The 16,965-nt window shown below is 55.0% G+C and overlaps 1 protein-coding gene across 2 annotated transcripts in view; it reads right to left on the bottom strand.

The window, feature by feature from the left end:
- Positions 1-16,965, bottom strand: part of GRK5 (G protein-coupled receptor kinase 5) — a 221,995-nt gene that overhangs the window by 23,485 nt on the left and 181,545 nt on the right. For both annotated transcript variants that reach the window (XM_040486603.1, XM_040486604.1), the window contains 5 exons: positions 12,701-12,801; positions 10,590-10,682; positions 5,403-5,466; positions 4,369-4,509; positions 1,627-1,817 (listed from right to left, as the gene is read on the bottom strand). In XM_040486603.1, the coding sequence (XP_040342537.1) occupies positions 1,627-1,817; positions 4,369-4,509; positions 5,403-5,466; positions 10,590-10,682; positions 12,701-12,801 (590 nt within the window). The remainder of the gene's footprint in view (positions 1-1,626; positions 1,818-4,368; positions 4,510-5,402; positions 5,467-10,589; positions 10,683-12,700; positions 12,802-16,965) is intronic.

Here is a 16,965-nt window from a genome sequence, read left to right as displayed (position 1 = left end):
GTGAGAATGTTGGGGGGGTGAGATTGTCGGGGGGGTGAGAATGTTGGGGGGGTCAAGACCATTCCCTCTTGTTTCAAAACGTTCTTGGACTCCCAAGATCATCCCTGCCAAGAGCTCTGTGGCAAAGGTCTCCAGCTGGGGTGTGTGTGTCCACTGGGTCTGCGGGAACAGTCCAGGGGCTTCTCTGTGGGCTGAGGTTTTCAAGAACGTGTATTTCTAGATCTCTAACCTGAGAAGGCCCTGTGCTGGCATTCTCTGGGATCTCCCCACCACGTGCCCTTTCTCAACGGGCAGATTCCAACTGACAGAAGAAAAGCAGCCTCCTTCTCGATCTGATTCCTATGGTGTCCTGCTCCAGGACCCCAATCAGAAATGGGTTCTCCTAGGGGCACCCGGGTGGCTCAGGCGGTTATGTGTCCCACTTCGGCTCAGGTCATGATCTCGTGGTCCGTGAGTTCGAGCCCCAAGTCAGGCTCTGTGCTGCTGGCTCAGAGCCTGGAGCCCGCTTCAGATTCTGTGTCTCTGTCTCTCTCTGCCCTTGCCCTGCTGGCGCTCTGTCTGTCTCCCTCTCTCTCTCTCTGCCCCTCCCCCACTCAAAAATAAATACACATTTAAAAAAATTTAAAAAAAAAGAAATGGGTTCTACTAAAATCGTTACAATGGCAACTTAACACAAGTTATTTTAACACTGAGAGCCTATGGTGAAAGGAAATTAAAATAAAAATCTTATATATATCCATCCATTTCAGGTCCACATGCTGCTCAATGATAGACTTTTAGGACAAAAAAGAGATGATGTTATAATAACATTCTGTGTGGGAGGAAGGGAGTGGGGAAGAGAGTGATAGATCCCTCACCTTTAAAGAGTTTTCATGGATTTTTTACAATTAATTAATTATTAATGTTTATTTAATTTTGGGGGGGGAATGGACAGAGAGAGGGAGACACCAAATCAGAAGCAGGCTCCAGGCTCTGAGCTGTCAGCACAGAGCTTGACATGGGGCTTGAACTCACGAACTGTGAGATCATGACCTGAGCCAAAGTCAGATGCTTAACTGGCTGAGCCACCCAGGCACCCTGTCATGCATTTTTGGTGGAAATCCATTTGCTGTAGCAATTAGATTCCACTGGATACCTTCAAAAATGCGATGTTAATTGCTGAGCTTCAAAATATCAGCCACTGTTTTAACAAATGATATACTATTTAGGATGTCTCCTTGATGTATGAGGGCACACAGATTTTCAAATTTCCTTGAGAGGGGCAGTGAGAAAAGTTTGAAAACCACTGCTTGTGGAACCCATAGTCAAACAATATGGGATGGACCGAGGTCTGTGCTGCTGTGGTGACGATCCTACTGTCTTTCTGGGACCGGCTCACCGAGCTTCTGGCGGGCCGGGCTGGAAGACACCGGTGGCCTTGGCCCATCCTCATCAACTCTGAAGGACTAGCACCTCATACACTTGGCCCCCCAAGCAGCCCGCCTCACTTACGTGGTCCAGGGCGTGAGTTTCTCTGGTGACAGCCAGGCCCCGAGTCCCAGGGCGGGGGTCCCTGCCTGACCCCGGGTGTGGAAGGTCAGCCCCCACTCAGCCGCTGGTGGCGGGACCAGGCGGTGAGCCGCTCACCTGTACACGGTGTCCTCCCGGTGGAGGTCTTCCAAGCCACAGAGGATTTCTGCCGCATAAAACAAGGCTCGCTCCTCCTCGAAGCCAGGGTTGCCCATGTTGTAGATGTGGAACTTCAGGTCACCCCCGTTCATGATGGTCAGAACCAAGCACAGCGCGTCCTTGGTCTCGTAGGCATAGGCCAGGTTGACCTGGGAGCACAAGACAGCCCTGCGGTGAGGTTCCAGCCACCGCTATCCGCTTCCACTCTTCCTCCTCAGGGTCCTCGAGGCTGGAGGGGGAGGGCCGGAGTGGGGGGGGGCTCTCAGCACCTTCGTGCCACCGCCCTGCACCCGGGCAGCCTCACGGCACCGCTGCCCATTGCCCCTCTTGGCTGACGAAGGACTCGGACCTTCCAATATGGCGGTTCCAGGCGAGGAGGCAAAGTGGGGGAGGGCAGGCTGGTACTCGGCCCTTTTGGGAAGCCTGACAGATGGTGCCTGTACGTTTACACAGACAAAAGCACGTGCCTGCTTCATTTAGTTAAAACTGTGGGTTGCCTTAGCTGGCCAGTTAAGAAAAGCGGGGCCCAGATGCCTTTTGGGCTGGGGTCTCATTGTCACGGGGACGCTGGGAGCAGGCTGTGGAGGTGGCCAGTGGGACTCTGTGAAGCGGAGCGCAGTTTGGCAAAGACTGCCTCCTCTTGCATGCAGGACACATCCGGTCAAAGGGACCATCAACAGGCAGGACCTAGTTCCTTGCCGGTGCAGACCAGCTGCCCAAGAATGGATGCAGGCCATGAGACTGCGGGAGAGGCGGCAGGGCTGGGTCTGAGGCAAAGTACGCTGGGTGGTTCTCGTCCCTCTCCACTTAGGGAGCCAATACAAATGAAATCTGGCCACCACGGACCAGGCTGGGGACAGGCTGGGCCATAAAACTCGGATGCAAAAGTCAGGAACGATGGGAATTATTTCTGAGGGAAGGAAACAGAACGGGAGCCGAGCGGGAGGGCTCTGGGGACTGTGCTGGGTGCCAGCTTCTGAGCTGGCCCTCCTTCCCACACCTGCCTACGATCACCAAGGAGGGGCTCCTGGAGGGCACTACGGGGACTCCCTGCCAGGGGCAGGGGGCAGGGCACGGTGGAAGGCGGTCTGGGTCCTTGATGATGTGCCACCCCATTTATCAGGCACACGGCCCTTCTCCCCGGAGGAGGACCCACCATCACCAACCCCTATGAGAGCCAGTGCTGCCCCTTCCTTTAATGATGGGGGTTCCACAGGCAGCACTGAGGCAGTGACCTATGGTCCCAATTGAAGGGAGCCGGCAGCAGAGAGGAAGGTTCTGGCCTCAAAGGGGCCTAGGGCCAAAATGCCAGCTGGTGGGAGCACAGCACCATCACACTGCCCAGGATGGGGCCGGCAGCCGAGGGCAGCCTGAGATGACGGGGAGAATGCACGCTCCCGTCCCCTCTGAGCGTCGCCTTACAGAACCACGCCCTCCGGGGAACGACTGAAGCACTGGGTTGATGGCCTCTCTCGCTCCCACACAGCTGGTGGGCGTTTAGCTGGCACAACCTTCACGGAGAGCCATCTGGGAACTGCTTCCAAATGGAAAACGCGCACACCCTCTGACACTGCCTTCCTCCACAGGGAGTACATCCTACGGACACACGGAGATGTGCCAAAGGCATGTTCAAGGGGTGACACGGCAGCCTTGTTCGCAGTGGCTTGGAGACCAGAACCCATCTGTATCTGTGGGGACGGGCTGCACAGCTTATGGTTTATCTCTTTGCTGTGTCGCAGGGGATGGTGTGCGGCGTGAAAAAAAGAGGTGCCGCCGTAGATCTGGCCACAGGAAAAGACCTACAATTTAAGGGGAAATCGCTGCAGCGAAAGATGTCTGGTAGGACTCCCCTGGCTAAAAATAATAAAGCCCATACATGAATCAGACATGTTGGAATGGCTACCCAAAGACAGAAGCTTTTGTTTTCAGTTTGAGCCTGTTTGTGCTGTTTGAGTGTCGACCCTGTACATATATATTGTTTTTTACAGTGACGTGTGGCAGAGGCATTTCGAGCTGACCAAACACCCACGTACTCTTCCACACCTCCCTGCAGCTGGTTTGTCCCTTGCAGGGACTGGTTCTGGCCAACAGCCTGTGGGCGGAGTGAGGGATGTTCCTGCAGCTGAGGCAGTGAGGGTCCCTGGGCAAGCCAACCCCCCCCCCCCGGCACACGCTTTCAAGACTCCAGGTGGGGCAGCTGTAAGGTGGGGGAGGGTGGCCGGATCTGGCTGGACCCTACGTGTGTGACGCTGGCCTGTGTTGTTTCCAGCTACTTCGAGCTGGGGGTTAGTTCCTGCAGCAGAGCCTGGCCTGGTCATGGTGACACAAGGCACATAAACAAGATGGCGGCTCTCCAGGATACTGACGCTTAGGTCTCCCCTGTGATGAAACCAGCCTACAGGGATCTGTGGAAACAAAGCTCCTTGGCCGGGCCCAAGGTGGGCTGCTTTTGTCCCCTGAGGAGTTTCCCAGGTGGTCCTGGAGAACAGAGGCCATGGTCCCACACAGAGGGGAGCCAGGCCAGTTCTAGTGACAGGACCAAGGCAGCCACAATTGACCACGAGTAGCCTCGTGATGGAGGGAACGCCTGGCTGCCTTTCCGCAGCTCATTGCTGCCACACTGGACGGCCACTCCCTTCCCTAGGCATGGAAGCCCTGGTCACCAGAAGGGTGGCCTGTCGCTGGGGCCTGGACACTCACCACAAACTGGCTGTTGACCTTCTCTAGGATCTGCTTCTCGTTGAGTGCCATGGACTCCCCTTTCCTCTTTTTGATCCTCTTCTTCTCCAAGCGCTTGCAGGCATACATTTTACCCGTGGCCCGGACCTGGCAGGCACAGACCTGAGGTGCAAGAAAGACGACAAGGGTATGGAACAGGTGGAGGTCTGCCCCAGGCTCTTCCGTGGCTGGGTCTGCAGGGCTGGGAACTGATATGCCTAAGGGTGTTCCCAGTCTCGGGGCCCAAGGATGCCTGGCCTTGGACCCACCCCTGCCCCAGGCCCTGCCCTCAAGATCTGGCTTTAGTGCCCCCTTACCCTCCCCCCTTCGTCCTTCACATGAATCCTGGCCCTTGAAGGTGCACCATCAGCCATTTACGCAGATGTTTAGAGGACTGGCCAAGGCCTAAAGTACTGTCCCTCTCTCAGAGGCAACTAGATTTTCTCCGTCCCACGCTTCCAACAGGATGCAGCCGTTGCTAACTGGGGACTTCCAGGCACCAGCTGCTGGTAAGGGAAGCTTGTTTTGGTGTCGGACCCCTAACAACCCCGACTTTGTAACTCAGCAGAACGGGAGCCGGGGCATTTGGGGTCTTGTCTTCTTGACTCCACGCCTCTTTGGTTGTGTGACCTTGGCCCGGGTCATCAACCATTCTGACCCTTAGCTTTCCTCATCCCTAAAATGGGAATAACAAGGCTTGCCTCCCAGTCTGGGAACATCAGACGAAATACAACAGCACCTATTAACAGCAGCATCTGGCCACTCCTCCCTCCAAAGACAGCTAAGAACACCCGTTTCTCCTCTTCAGACTCAAACCCTGACTGAGGCTGGTTCCAAGAGGACCTCTGTCCCACGGGCCCTGCGGGACAGCCTCGTGTCTCACCTTGGTGGCACCTCCAGGCCCTACGCCCCACCCCCCTCTCCACCAGGGGGCGCAGGGCACCGTAGGTGCCTCCGGAAGGGACAAAAACAGTGACAGAGTCTGGGAACTTCCAAAGACGTGGACGTTCACTCACCTCCCCAAAGCCCCCTTTTCCCAGCACTCTGTACTGCCGGAAAGTGTTCTTGGTCACCGGTTGCCTGGAAAAAAGCAAGAATCCAACATGGGTCTCACGGTGCGGAGATGCAGAATCCCCAAAAAATCAACAGCAGCAGCAATCGCACACCTTCCCAAACGAGCCAGGATTCCTCCCTGTGGGTGGGACCCCCAAGGACCGGCTCCGCGGCTGGCTGTTCACATCCCCGGCCACCCGCCCTCGGCCCCCTGCGGCTTGGGACACCTGCCAGTCCTCGCCGGCTTGGAGGGAAGAGTGGAGGCCCGGAGATGTGCGCTAAAGCTGCTTCACCACACTTTCCGTGTGGTTCCCCTCTCTCTCCCCAGTGAAAATCAGGTGGCTAAGCTCAGAAAGAAGCTGTGTTCTCTGCAGGGAGAAGGGAGGGGCCCAGGAGCCACAGAGGTTCAGTGTCCCAGGGAGGGCACAGCAGTCCTCCCCACACCTGCACATCTCGCCCACCTGCCCACCTCCGGTCCCCAGGGAGAAAGGCTGCTGGTCATCCTTGACCACCGGTCCCCAGCCTTTCCACCCCTGAGGGTCCCTTTATCACATTTCCCCCTGAACACTAGACGGTCCTGTCTGCCCAAAGCGGGATTTATGAAGTAATCATCGCTTTGTGTCTCCTGACCCCCCATTTTAATTAGCTGAGGCCATTTATGATGTCTAATCAGGCAGGCCCTCTATGAGGCCAGGGTGGGACTTCACAGAGTAAATAATCAGTCATCTAAAATTGCCTCGAAGAACCCCATGGTGCAGACAGCTTGGGCTTTTTCATCACTGGCCTGTTTGGTTAAAAATAACTAGCCTCCTGGGGCGCCTGGGTGGTGCAGTCAGTTAAGCGTCCGACTTCAGCCAGGTCACGATCTCGCGGTTCATGAGTTCGAGCCCCGCGTCGGGCTCTGGGCTGATGGCTCAGAGCCTGGAGCCTGTTTCCGATTCTGTGTCTCCCTCCCTCTCTGCCCCTCCCCCATTCATGCTCTGTCTCTCTCTGTCCCAAAAATAAATAAATGTTGAAAAAAAAAATTAAAAAAAAATAAGAAAAAAAAATAACCAGCTTCCTTTCGCCCCGCCACCCCAGCTTTTCTGAGGTATAACTGACAAACGGCATCCAACTTGGTGTTTTGATGCACGTACACAAACGATGCACATACATGTGAAACGATCACCACGATCAAGCTAACCAACATTCTGTCACCTCACGTAGTTACCGTTTTTTCTCTTCCTCTCTCGCTCTCTCTTCCTGGTGAGAACACTTAAGATTTACCGTCTCAGCAAATTTCAAGCACACAATACAGTACCGTTAGCTAGTGTTACTCACTGTACATCAGATCTCCGGAGCGTATTCATCTCGCACGATGAACTGAAACTTTACACCCCTTGACCTACATGTCTCCCCACTTCCCCCACCCCCAGCCCCTGGCAACCACCAGTCTACTCTGCCTCTAGGACTCTGACGTTATTTTAGATTCCACATATAAGTGAGATCAGACAGTATTTGTCTGTGTCTGCCTTATTTCACTTGGTGTAATGTCCTCCGGGCATCCCCCCCCCCCCTTACCAAAAATGGCAGGATTTCCTTCTCTTTGAAGGCCGAATAATATTCCGTTGTATGTATTTGCCACACTTTCCCTCTCGTGCTCCTGGCAGCATTATTCACAACGGCAAAGATATGGAAAAACCTGAGTGTCCTTGGACCATGAGCGGCTAAAGAACACCCCACTTTTAGGATGCTGAACTTAGCTCTTGGAGCTCCAGGACTATTTCTGAGCATCCGACCCCACCCCAGAGGCCGGACCAGGGCAGAGGCCGGGGTGTGACTGAATTGGCCCAAATAATTGGGTCAGCTTGGGAAAGACCAGTGAGCCTCTGCTCACCCAGCAGCTCCTGAATGAAGCTTCTGTGGAAACCTTTCCGGCTGCTGGGTCCTGAGGAAGATTTGGATTTCAGGTCCTGGGCACCACACTTCTCTCAGGACAGTCCTGAGACGCCAGGACTCTGCCTGGAGTTCACACGCCCTGACCCACTCTCTCTTCTGTTTCTTTAGGAAGCGGGGCCCGACCCTGCTGGGAGCACAGGGCCGCCCCTCCGCAGGGCTCTCCTCAGCCCCATATCCTTCTGCACGCGAGCAAACGGGCTGCAGCGAGGCCTGCCATACGGCTGCACCCGCCATGTGGCCCTGGGAAGCCTTTCCACAGCCGCCCTCGAAACCACATGAAGGCGCCCGGGCCTAACAGTTTACGATACATGGAGAACAAACAGTCGGTCGACATTACCACAGAGCTCCTCTGCTAGGGGAAATGAGTGTAATACAATTTCCGAGGAATTTCTTGGTTAACCTTGGGAGGGAAAAAAAAAATCCCTTTAATATTTCAACAGGGCAGCACCAACAGGCCATGATCTTGTTAGCAAAAAAAAAAAAAAAAAAAAAAAAAGGAAAGGGAGGAAGCAGGCTGCTGTCAGTCACTTGGGGCATTTCTAGGCCAGTCCTGCCCTACCGGCTTCAACAACTTAACGCCCACAAAAGGGCCTGACTTCTTTGCAGCCAGCGCACGGATTCAAAAAGTCTGTTTCCCCATTTCGAGTGTTCAGTACAGACAAGTAAAATGCAAGCCAGTGGCCACAGCTAAAGGATTCTATTGGAACAGAGTGCTGGGTGGAATGAGGACTGGGTGAAGGACTGGATCAAGAACCCTGGGTTCAGGTTCCAGCCGTGCCAGGCCCTTGAGTGTGAGCCAGGGTCAATCGATCAACCTCTCTGAGGCTTGTGTCTTCAGTAAAATGGAGATACTGACAAGGCAGCTTTGTAGGCTGATGTAGTCAGACATCCCTACTAAAACTCCAGGAATAAAGGACATGTCTCCTCTGGGGGTCTTTATGGCAACAGTCCCCACTGCTTGAAGCACCTTGCATGCACACTAATGTGATCCTCACGCCTGCCTCAGGAGGTGGGACTGTCCCCCTTCTGCAGGCGAGAATGCCGAGGCTCTGAGAAGGGAAGTGAGTTGCCCCAGGTCATGAGGGGGGTGGTGGTGGTGTCGAAGCCGGGATCTCAAGAAGGATGTTGCAGAGCCCACATCCCGCGTCTCACACCCACACTGCCACCCTGGGAAGGTGGGTACAGATCGGGTCGTGTGGCACACAGCCTAGGGCTCTGGGGCGGGGCGAGGGGGCACGATGACTACGTCCCCACCAGACTTCCCTGTGATCATCAGAAACACAAGGGCCAGCTGTTCCTTCCCATATCAGAAGCTTGAGGATGACAGCCACAGCAACACTGATGACCTCAACGGCAACCACAACAACCGTATCCAGCAGTTTGACTTCCTGGGGCCAGACGGCTGACCTTTCTGGAGCACTTGCCTTATTCTAGGCGTGGACTATGCTTAGTTCATCTCATCCCCACCCAAGCCTACAAAGGCAGGCACTATTATTATCCCCATTTTTCGGATAAGGAGACTGAGGAGGGGAGAGGTGAGCAACCCTTCCTGAGGTCCCTCTGGAGACGGTCGAGCAGGGACTCAGACCCAGACTGTGGCTCTGGGGCCCTCCGCAGGATGTCTGCACTGACCCCTCACTTCTCTGGCTCTCCTGGAGCCATGATGTGCATGTGCAAGGGGGCCAGTGGCAGTGAGTGGCCAACAGAGAAGACTGTCCCCTGTTCCACTGTCAATTCCCACCAGTGGGGGTGGAAAGAAATGCCCCCCCACGGGGCGCCTGGGTGGCGCAGTCAGTTAAGCGTCCGACTTCAGCCAGGTCACGATCTCGCGGTCTGTGAGTTCGAGCCCCACGTTGGGCTCTGGGCTGATGGCTCAGAGCCTGGAGCCTGTTTCCGATTCTGTGTCTCCCTCTCTCTCTGCCCCTCGCCCGTTCATGCTCTGTCTCTCTCTGTCCCAAAAATAAATAAAATGTTGAAAAAAAAAATTAAAAAAAAAAAAAAAAGAAATGCCCCCCCAGTGGTACAGAACAGGGTGTTTTCCTCTGGGCTTCCTGAAGTGGGAAGGGAAGGGTCATGAATGGGGTTTCTAGGGCGTTCCTGTCCTGCGGCTTCCTCAGAGTCTGCAGGGCACTTGGCCAGCAAAGGTGGTGACACACAGAAGCAAGATGGCTCCTTGCCTTCTAACCAAAACATGCCCAGATACCCATGAGCGTCAGAACTCTGGCACAGGGAACCCTGGGCTGTGGGAGGGGATGCTCCCACCCTCGTCCCGCAGCTGAGCCCAGCACGGGTACAACGTAGGCATCGCCCCGTTCTGCAAATCCTGCAACAGTATGGTAGGCAGAGCCTGGTGCCGGGGATCCCCCTCGGCTGCACTGCTCGCCTGCTGTGTGACGAGGCCAACCACGCCCTCTCTGTGGGTCTCCCTCCTCATCAGTCACATGGAGGCCGCAGCTGTCAGGCCAAGCCACCGCCATGTCTGCGAGAGCACTTTGCAGCAGAAAGGTAGCAAGTAAAACAGGAAAAGATGCTTGGTCTCACCCATTATCAGAGATGAAAACATAAACAAGGAAAGCCCGATGCTCACATGGGAAGGCACGAGACTGGTGTTAATGAAGCTGAGAGGGAAGAGGGCACTGGGGCACTGGGGCACTGGCAGGACTGGAGACGAAGGCAGCTGTTGGGAGGGCAATCTAGCAGTCCCTCGTGGTTTAAAAGCAGTGCTTTGTGACCCAGACATTCCTCTGCTAGAGATTTCTATGGACGTACTTGCGAAAGGGCAGGAAGACGTATGTATAAAGCTATTCATTATTTAGGGAAGATGGTACACAAAATTGAGAGCAACCTCCATGTCCATCAACAGGGGATTGGGCTAAATAAGGGATGTGTAATTCGCCCAAAAATATGGCAGCTCTTTATTCACTGGCAGAGGAAGAATTCCCAAAGACAGTGAACCAAAAAAATAAGGATAAGTATGTATGCATGTATGAGGGTGTGAATCGCGTGTACACTTTAATAAGAACAGAGCGTTTCTAGAAGAATAGCCAAGAACTTCAGCAACGGGAGGAGGATGGCTAATTTTATTTGAACCATGGACCCATGGAGGTAACGGATTTGTATGTGGGTTTTCAGGTGACAGGCGTGTACTCTCGCCCCCTGCCCCCCACACCCTGGCACACACTTGTAGGTGGGTGTACAAGGGGAGCACTCACCTTTCCAACCACTTCCACTGGAGAAAGCGATCAAAATACATGCTGTCCAGATACTCATGGAATGGTTCGCCCTTCAGGTAGTCGTGGACAGACCTAGCTCGGAGGGAACCAACAAACATTTTATAATCCTGACCTTAAGCAGACAGGCGGAGCCATATATCCAGCAGGTTAACCACCAGCCTCAGAGGCCCAGCATCCTGCCAAAGTGATGGGCTGATCCTATAAACACTTACTGGGTACCTGCCACAGCACTGCTCTAGGCCTGGGGTACAGCCGTGAGCACGAAGTTGGCATCGCGATGTGGGACACAACCAGCAAGCAACAAACATCTAATAAACCGCTGCAGAGGCATGTGCTCATGAGAGAGGGTTAAGTGAGGTCCACCCTCCACCCCCGGCCATGTAATCATGACCTGAGCTGAAATCAAGAGTCGGATGCTCAACCGACTGACTGAGCCACCCAGGCACCCCAAGAAGGGACTCTTGAGCTGCAATGAGGACAGAGGAGTACTTAACGGGGTGCAGGGGTGTGTGGGGGGTAGGGGCAGAGCAGGGATGCAGCCCCTGAGATCCCAGGCTCTGGATCTGGTCCAGGACCAGTGAAGCCCCTGGGAAGTTTCCATCTCCACAGCTGAATTTCCTGGTCGCCTGCTCTGGGCCAGGCCTGGAGGGAGGGTTCTGAAACTGGTTGCAGGCAGGGATGGATGTGCTTCTTCCCTTTAAAAAGTGGCAACGCTGGGATGCCTGGGTGGCTCAGCCAGTTGAGCGTCTGACTCTGGATTTCAGCTCAGGTCATGATCCCAGGGTCACGGGATGGAGACTTGCATTGCGCTCAGAGATTCTCTTTCCCCCTTTCCTCTACTGGTGTGTGCAGCCTGGGCTCTCTCTTTCTCTCTCCCTCTCTCCCTCAAATTAAAAAAAAAAAAAAAAAAAAAAATTGGGCAAGGCTGACCAATGTGTGCCCAAGCCCTTGGGACCCGCCAGGGGGGGGGGGCGGGGGGGGGGGGGGGGGGCGGGGGTGCAGTGCGGGGCATATACAGTAGAGGCATGTGGGACACTGTGTCCTGCCAGACATGACAGCAGGGGCCAGTGTAGGGCACCAGGTTGTCCACTCCCTCGGGGTCACAGTGACAGCCCAGGGACCTCACCCACTGTCAGATCTAACCCTCAGCCAGCTCCAAGAGGGCAGCAACCACGTTTGTTTCTGCTTATGGGGGGTCTCTTCCTGGCACCTACCAGGGCTGGGTCCCCAGCTGGCCCTCCCCAAATGTCCATTCTCATCATGGTGCTCCCGGCTCTTCCCACAGTGCACAGGGGCACTGGTTTTCCTGCCTGGCTGTAAGCTTCCTGAAAGCTGGGACTGGGTTCTTGCTCACCATGGTATCCCCTGTGCTAGGTGTCAGACACACAGCAGGTGCCTGGTTGTCTGTGGTACAAAGGCTGACCAAGGGCGCACAGCAAGTCCCCAGACTTATTCAGAGGTGATGAGGATCCAGAAGATTTTGGTGCACATACTGGCTTATGCAGAAGAGTACACATGTGGACACATGAACGTGTGTGTGCCTAGTGGCTCAGGCCTTCTTAGTACGTGTGTGAGGGACCAGTGGGGACTTCATTGGTGCCTGGCCAACAGCACATGCACCGATTTGTCTGCTATTGCATCAGGATCGCTGTATGGCCTGCAGACAAGGTGATGGAGTGACTGAGAAGGCGGCCTGTAGCCCCCCTTCCTGCAGCAGCACCCCCCAGCTCTGGTTGGTGGCAGCAGTGGGGGTTGGGGGCCGGGAAGGACTTCCAAACCACCCAGACGGGGTCAAGTTTTTACACATTCCTCTGTCTCAACAGCCTGGAGACCACTTGCTTTCAACACCCTTTGAGGCAGATGTTTTCTTTGGACTTGGAACTTTGGTATCTTTTCCCTTCATAAGAAGTATACAAACAGCTGGGTGGCTTGGCTGGGGCCCCCGGGCACTGAAGCCCTGCCCTGGTGCCCAGCATGCCAGGTGTGGGGGAGAGGCAGCCTCTGTCAGTGGCGGGGGGGGAGGCTGTGTGGCTGCCCAGAGGAGGCTGAAGGGCCCCGATGCTCGGTCTGGGGAGGGAGCGAGCACTTACTGTGCACAGGCAGAAAAGACTTCCTTGCAGGGCCTCTGTAGGAGCCTCTCCTCCGTCTGGGAGACCAGGTCCTGGCCAACTTGGGCTATGAAGACTGGGGACTGGAGGAAGAGAAGAGGGGGGGCGTCAGTGAGGGGCAGGAGCGGAGCGCCACCTGGCCCCGGGCCACACGCAGCGTGGTCACTTGGCTCCTCTGCAGAACACGGATAATGATGTCCCTGTGTCCCGGGCTTGTGGTCAGACTCAAACGAGATGTGTGAGAGCTCGTGGTTACGGGGCTGTGCCACGAGGCCTGGCTGGTCGGGGAGCCCCCTGTGACCTTGCTGATGACCCCTGCCCGTGCTGGGCCTGTCTGCTCAGCAGGCAAGGGGAACACCTGCCCAGCCCTCAGGGCCTGCGTGACAGGGTCTGGAATGGCAGAAGGGCCAGCAAAAGGACAGCGCCAGGGGAAGGGTGCTCGGCGGGCCCACCTTCAACTAACAGACAGGGGTTCGGATCCCAGATCTGCCACTCGTAGCTGTGGGACCTTGGTCTGGACTCAGCCCCCTGTTATCGGGAAGATTGTCAGGAATAAGAGTGTCTCCCCAAGAGAATCAGTGAAACCTCTGGGTCCGGCATGTGGCCCAGATGTGACACCTGGTGGAGAATGTGCAATAAACATCACCGCCATCATTTCCTTCTCCTTCCAGGTGAAGCTGTGTGTGGCCTCGGCGTTTCAGCTTGAAAGGACAGTTCTGAGAGTTTCTGCACCCAAGAGCAGCGGTCAGCTCTGGGAAGGTGCTGGGACCACCAGAAGGCGGCCTCACCTTCCCTCTTCCCGCGACCATTCACCCTCCATCAGCTGTTCGTGCACCAGCTGGGCCACAAGCTGGGTTTTTAACAAATGGCAGGGACATTTGAGAAAATTGCCAGGAGTGGGCTCAGACAGAGGGGAGGTAAATACATCTTTCTCCCCCAAAGATGCTGAAATTGGAAAGGCCTGCTTTCTCCTTTCAGCTACTGAAATGCGACTATGGAGCTGATTTCCCTGCTAAGCCCACTGGGCAGTGTCTGTGTGTGTGTGTGTGTGGGGGGGGTCCATGTGAGGGGCGCTGGCAGTAAGGGGTCCTGATGAATGAAATCAGTGGCTCATTTTCTATTCATCAAGCTCTGAAAGCCCACATTCCTGAGTTCCTTCCTTCTTTCTTCTCTCCTAGGTCCTGCCCCCTCTGGAGGAGGGCCCCTATGTGGGGGAGCCTTAGATGTTGGGGGGGGGTGGCCGCAGTGACGGCAAATGCCGTGAGCGCACCCAATTACACCACACAGCAGGCTTGTTTGCCATCACCAGTCCTGGGTGGTTGTGGTTCTCTCCCACCTTGCCTCCCCTTCTGTCCCTGGCCGTACCTCCCTCCCTAGCTAAAAATATTGATAAGTGGAACTGCAGAAAAGCAGCCTGTAGCGTATTGGCTTCTGATGCTTGTTTTGCAGAAATGATGCTCGATGTTGCAGAAGGAGCCCAAGACAGAGAAATGGGAGCCCCACACACCGGTCCACCCTCTGCCATTGGCCATTTTGTGCCTCTGTCTCCTCCGCTGTTACAGGAAAGGGCTGCTGCAGAGATGCTCTGTGGGTCTTTCAAGATTCAGGAATTGATAGTTGTTTGGGGGGGGGGCGGGGAGGGCTGCATCTAAGACTCGGGGAACTTTCTTGAGAATTCTGGCAGCTGAATCTCTGGGGGATCAGTAACTCTGGGCTACTTCAGAGCAATCGGATCCTAACACAAAACCCAGAGGCCACAGGCAAATTTGCTTCAAGAGAGCTGATGGCTGGGCAGCCTTGGTTTGAAGGGCCCGGCGCAGGGCTGGTGTCCCCACTACATCACGTGAAACAAGGTGTTGTGCCAGGATGCGACTCGAATCTGGGAGGACTCAGAGATGCTGGGCGGGATGGTCATGGGGGGAAACCACCATTTCCTGGACCTCAGAAGAGGCACCTGAGTTGCCCACCTGCATGCAGTCCGCTCTGCCCCTGTCTTGTCACCTGACTCCGCCCAGGGAGGATCCACCCTCACCAGCAGTGGCTGAAGCTGGTGTCGGGCACATTATGAGAGTGTTAAAAGGTGAAGCCAGGGTAGCCCTCAACTATAAATCACTTTTTCTCCAGTAAAGACAGAAAACACAGAAATCAGGCAATACCCTAATGGGGAAGTTCTCTCTGGGCATCTGTGGTGATGTATAAAAGGGGCTGATTGAACTCAATGGCTCTCAAACTTTTTTTTTTTTTCTTTTTTACTAGCAAACGTCTTTTTTCCTCTTCCACATGAAATTTATCTACAGATCCAGTATTTAAAATCAGTGGAAATAACTTAATGGGTAGCCCTGGTTTGCCTCCACTGAAAGCCAACTCTGGTCGGGCACTGTGAGAAATACCTTATATGCATTATTTCATCTAATCTCTGTTAAGACTCTGTGAGGTAAATACTGTTATAATGCTCATCTCACAGATGAGCAAGCTGAGGTTCAGAAAGGTTAAGTCACTTGCCCAAGGTCACCCAGCCAATAAGTGGCAGACAGGTGATCTGAACACAGGTCGGGTGGGTGGGTCTAGAGCGAGTGTGGTTGAAGGTGGGGGGATGTCTGGGCCCCCTGTGCTCCTCCCACTCACTCCCCCGTCTCCCAGGAGTCCCTTAGCCCTCAGGATGAGCAGGGCACTGTGCAGCCCTCCAGCAGAGGCAGGAAGAACTGAAATGGAGGATGATATGGCTCAGGGCAATGAGCTCCTGGGCTCAGAGAAGGAGATCATTAAGGGGCGAGGTCATCTAGGAAAGGCTTCGTGGAAGACAGGGTCAGAGACCAAGCAGAGTTTGGGCTCAGACCTCCCACTCCTCATGGATCTTTCCACATGCCTGGATGACCGCACTCTGCTTCCTTCCTAAGCAGATGGGAGGGGCCGTGCAGGGTCTAGGGGTGACCCAGCTGTGTGTGTGAAGTCACACTACTCTCTCTCTCTCTGGGGACGCTGCCCACGGCCAAAGCCCCAATAGGAGTTAATGAGTAGGTTTAACGACCACGGGTTTAAACTCAGTCTCTGGCTCAACATGAAGAGATTAAGTGATTCCCACCAACCCTCCTTTCAAGTGACTCCAGGGACTAACGCCTCTGCCAGTGAGGGAATCAGAAGCTGTTGGCCAGTTTAAGCTGGGAGCCGAAACCCAAACCCACCAGGAGAGTGACACCTAGGGGACATTTCAGTGGGACATTTGTAACCTGCATCAGTAGAATCGGAGGGTGTCGGTCCTTCCCCTCCAGGTCAGAGAAGTCAGTTTCCAAGGGAGACACATTAGGAAGGCTCTCCCCAGTCCGCAGGCAAGGTCTAACACACCCCATAAGACAAAGCACCCCCAGGCACCCAGAGCAACCGCAGCCCAATCCGCCCCCTGTGGCTTGAAGACAGAGTTCCACAGTTTCAGATCTCCTTCCAGGAAGCTAATCCCTTCTGGTCCCAGGAGGCTTTGAGGGGGGCCAGGGAAGGGAGGGGTGAATCCTTCAGGCCAGGTGGGGTCTGGACAGGAATGTCACCCTCACCGCGAGAAGGCTCAGGGATGCAGGGGAACTACGGCTAGCAGTGTGGCCCTTTCTAGCAGGAACTGACCCTCTGGGATGAAGCAGAGGTCAGGGCGGGGAGAAGGGTGGGAGCCATCCTCCTCCATATCAAAGGTGTCCCCCTAGTTTCTAATCGAGCAGAAAAGGCCCTATGGTCCTTGGATATTTGCAGGGCTGAAGGCGGCCAGGAGGGCAGGTGTAACGGAGGTCTCTGCTAAAAGGTCCCCTGGGGCCAGTAGCACTTTGAAGTGACGCTTTATTTCTTTGGTCACCAGATGGTCTCCTCAAGCAGCTCCAGCCAGCAAGCCTTGATTTTTAACACAGCAGTGCGAATCTAGGCATCAAGTTTCCTGCGAAAGGTGTGGAATTAGCTCTTGGTGGTACACCTTCCGAGGACAGGAAGAAGGAATTAGGGACAGGGTTTCTCTGCTGGAGGCCCTGTCATGAATGCCTGGCCTCCTGATGGTCTTGGGCACTGAAGCTAACCAGCTGGCCAACCGCCATGTGATTGTATGCCCAGCCCTGCCAGAAAGCCCACTCTGATGACAGTCAGGATGACCCCCAGCTGCCCTTAAGGAGTGCTCCATGGCCAACTCCTAGGACAGCTGAAAACAGCAAGACATGCCTTGGGGACATGACTACGCTTGCCAGGGGCTGCTCTCGGGGGGGGGGGGGGGGGGGGGG

This window comes from Herpailurus yagouaroundi, unplaced genomic scaffold (genome assembly GCF_014898765.1).
Source record: "Herpailurus yagouaroundi ecotype Mexico unplaced genomic scaffold, PumYag 163, whole genome shotgun sequence".
Classification (NCBI taxonomy): domain Eukaryota; kingdom Metazoa; phylum Chordata; class Mammalia; order Carnivora; family Felidae; genus Herpailurus; species Herpailurus yagouaroundi.
The sequence above is the reverse complement of the archived record's forward strand: the minus strand, read 5'-3'. Positions and strand labels throughout refer to the sequence as shown.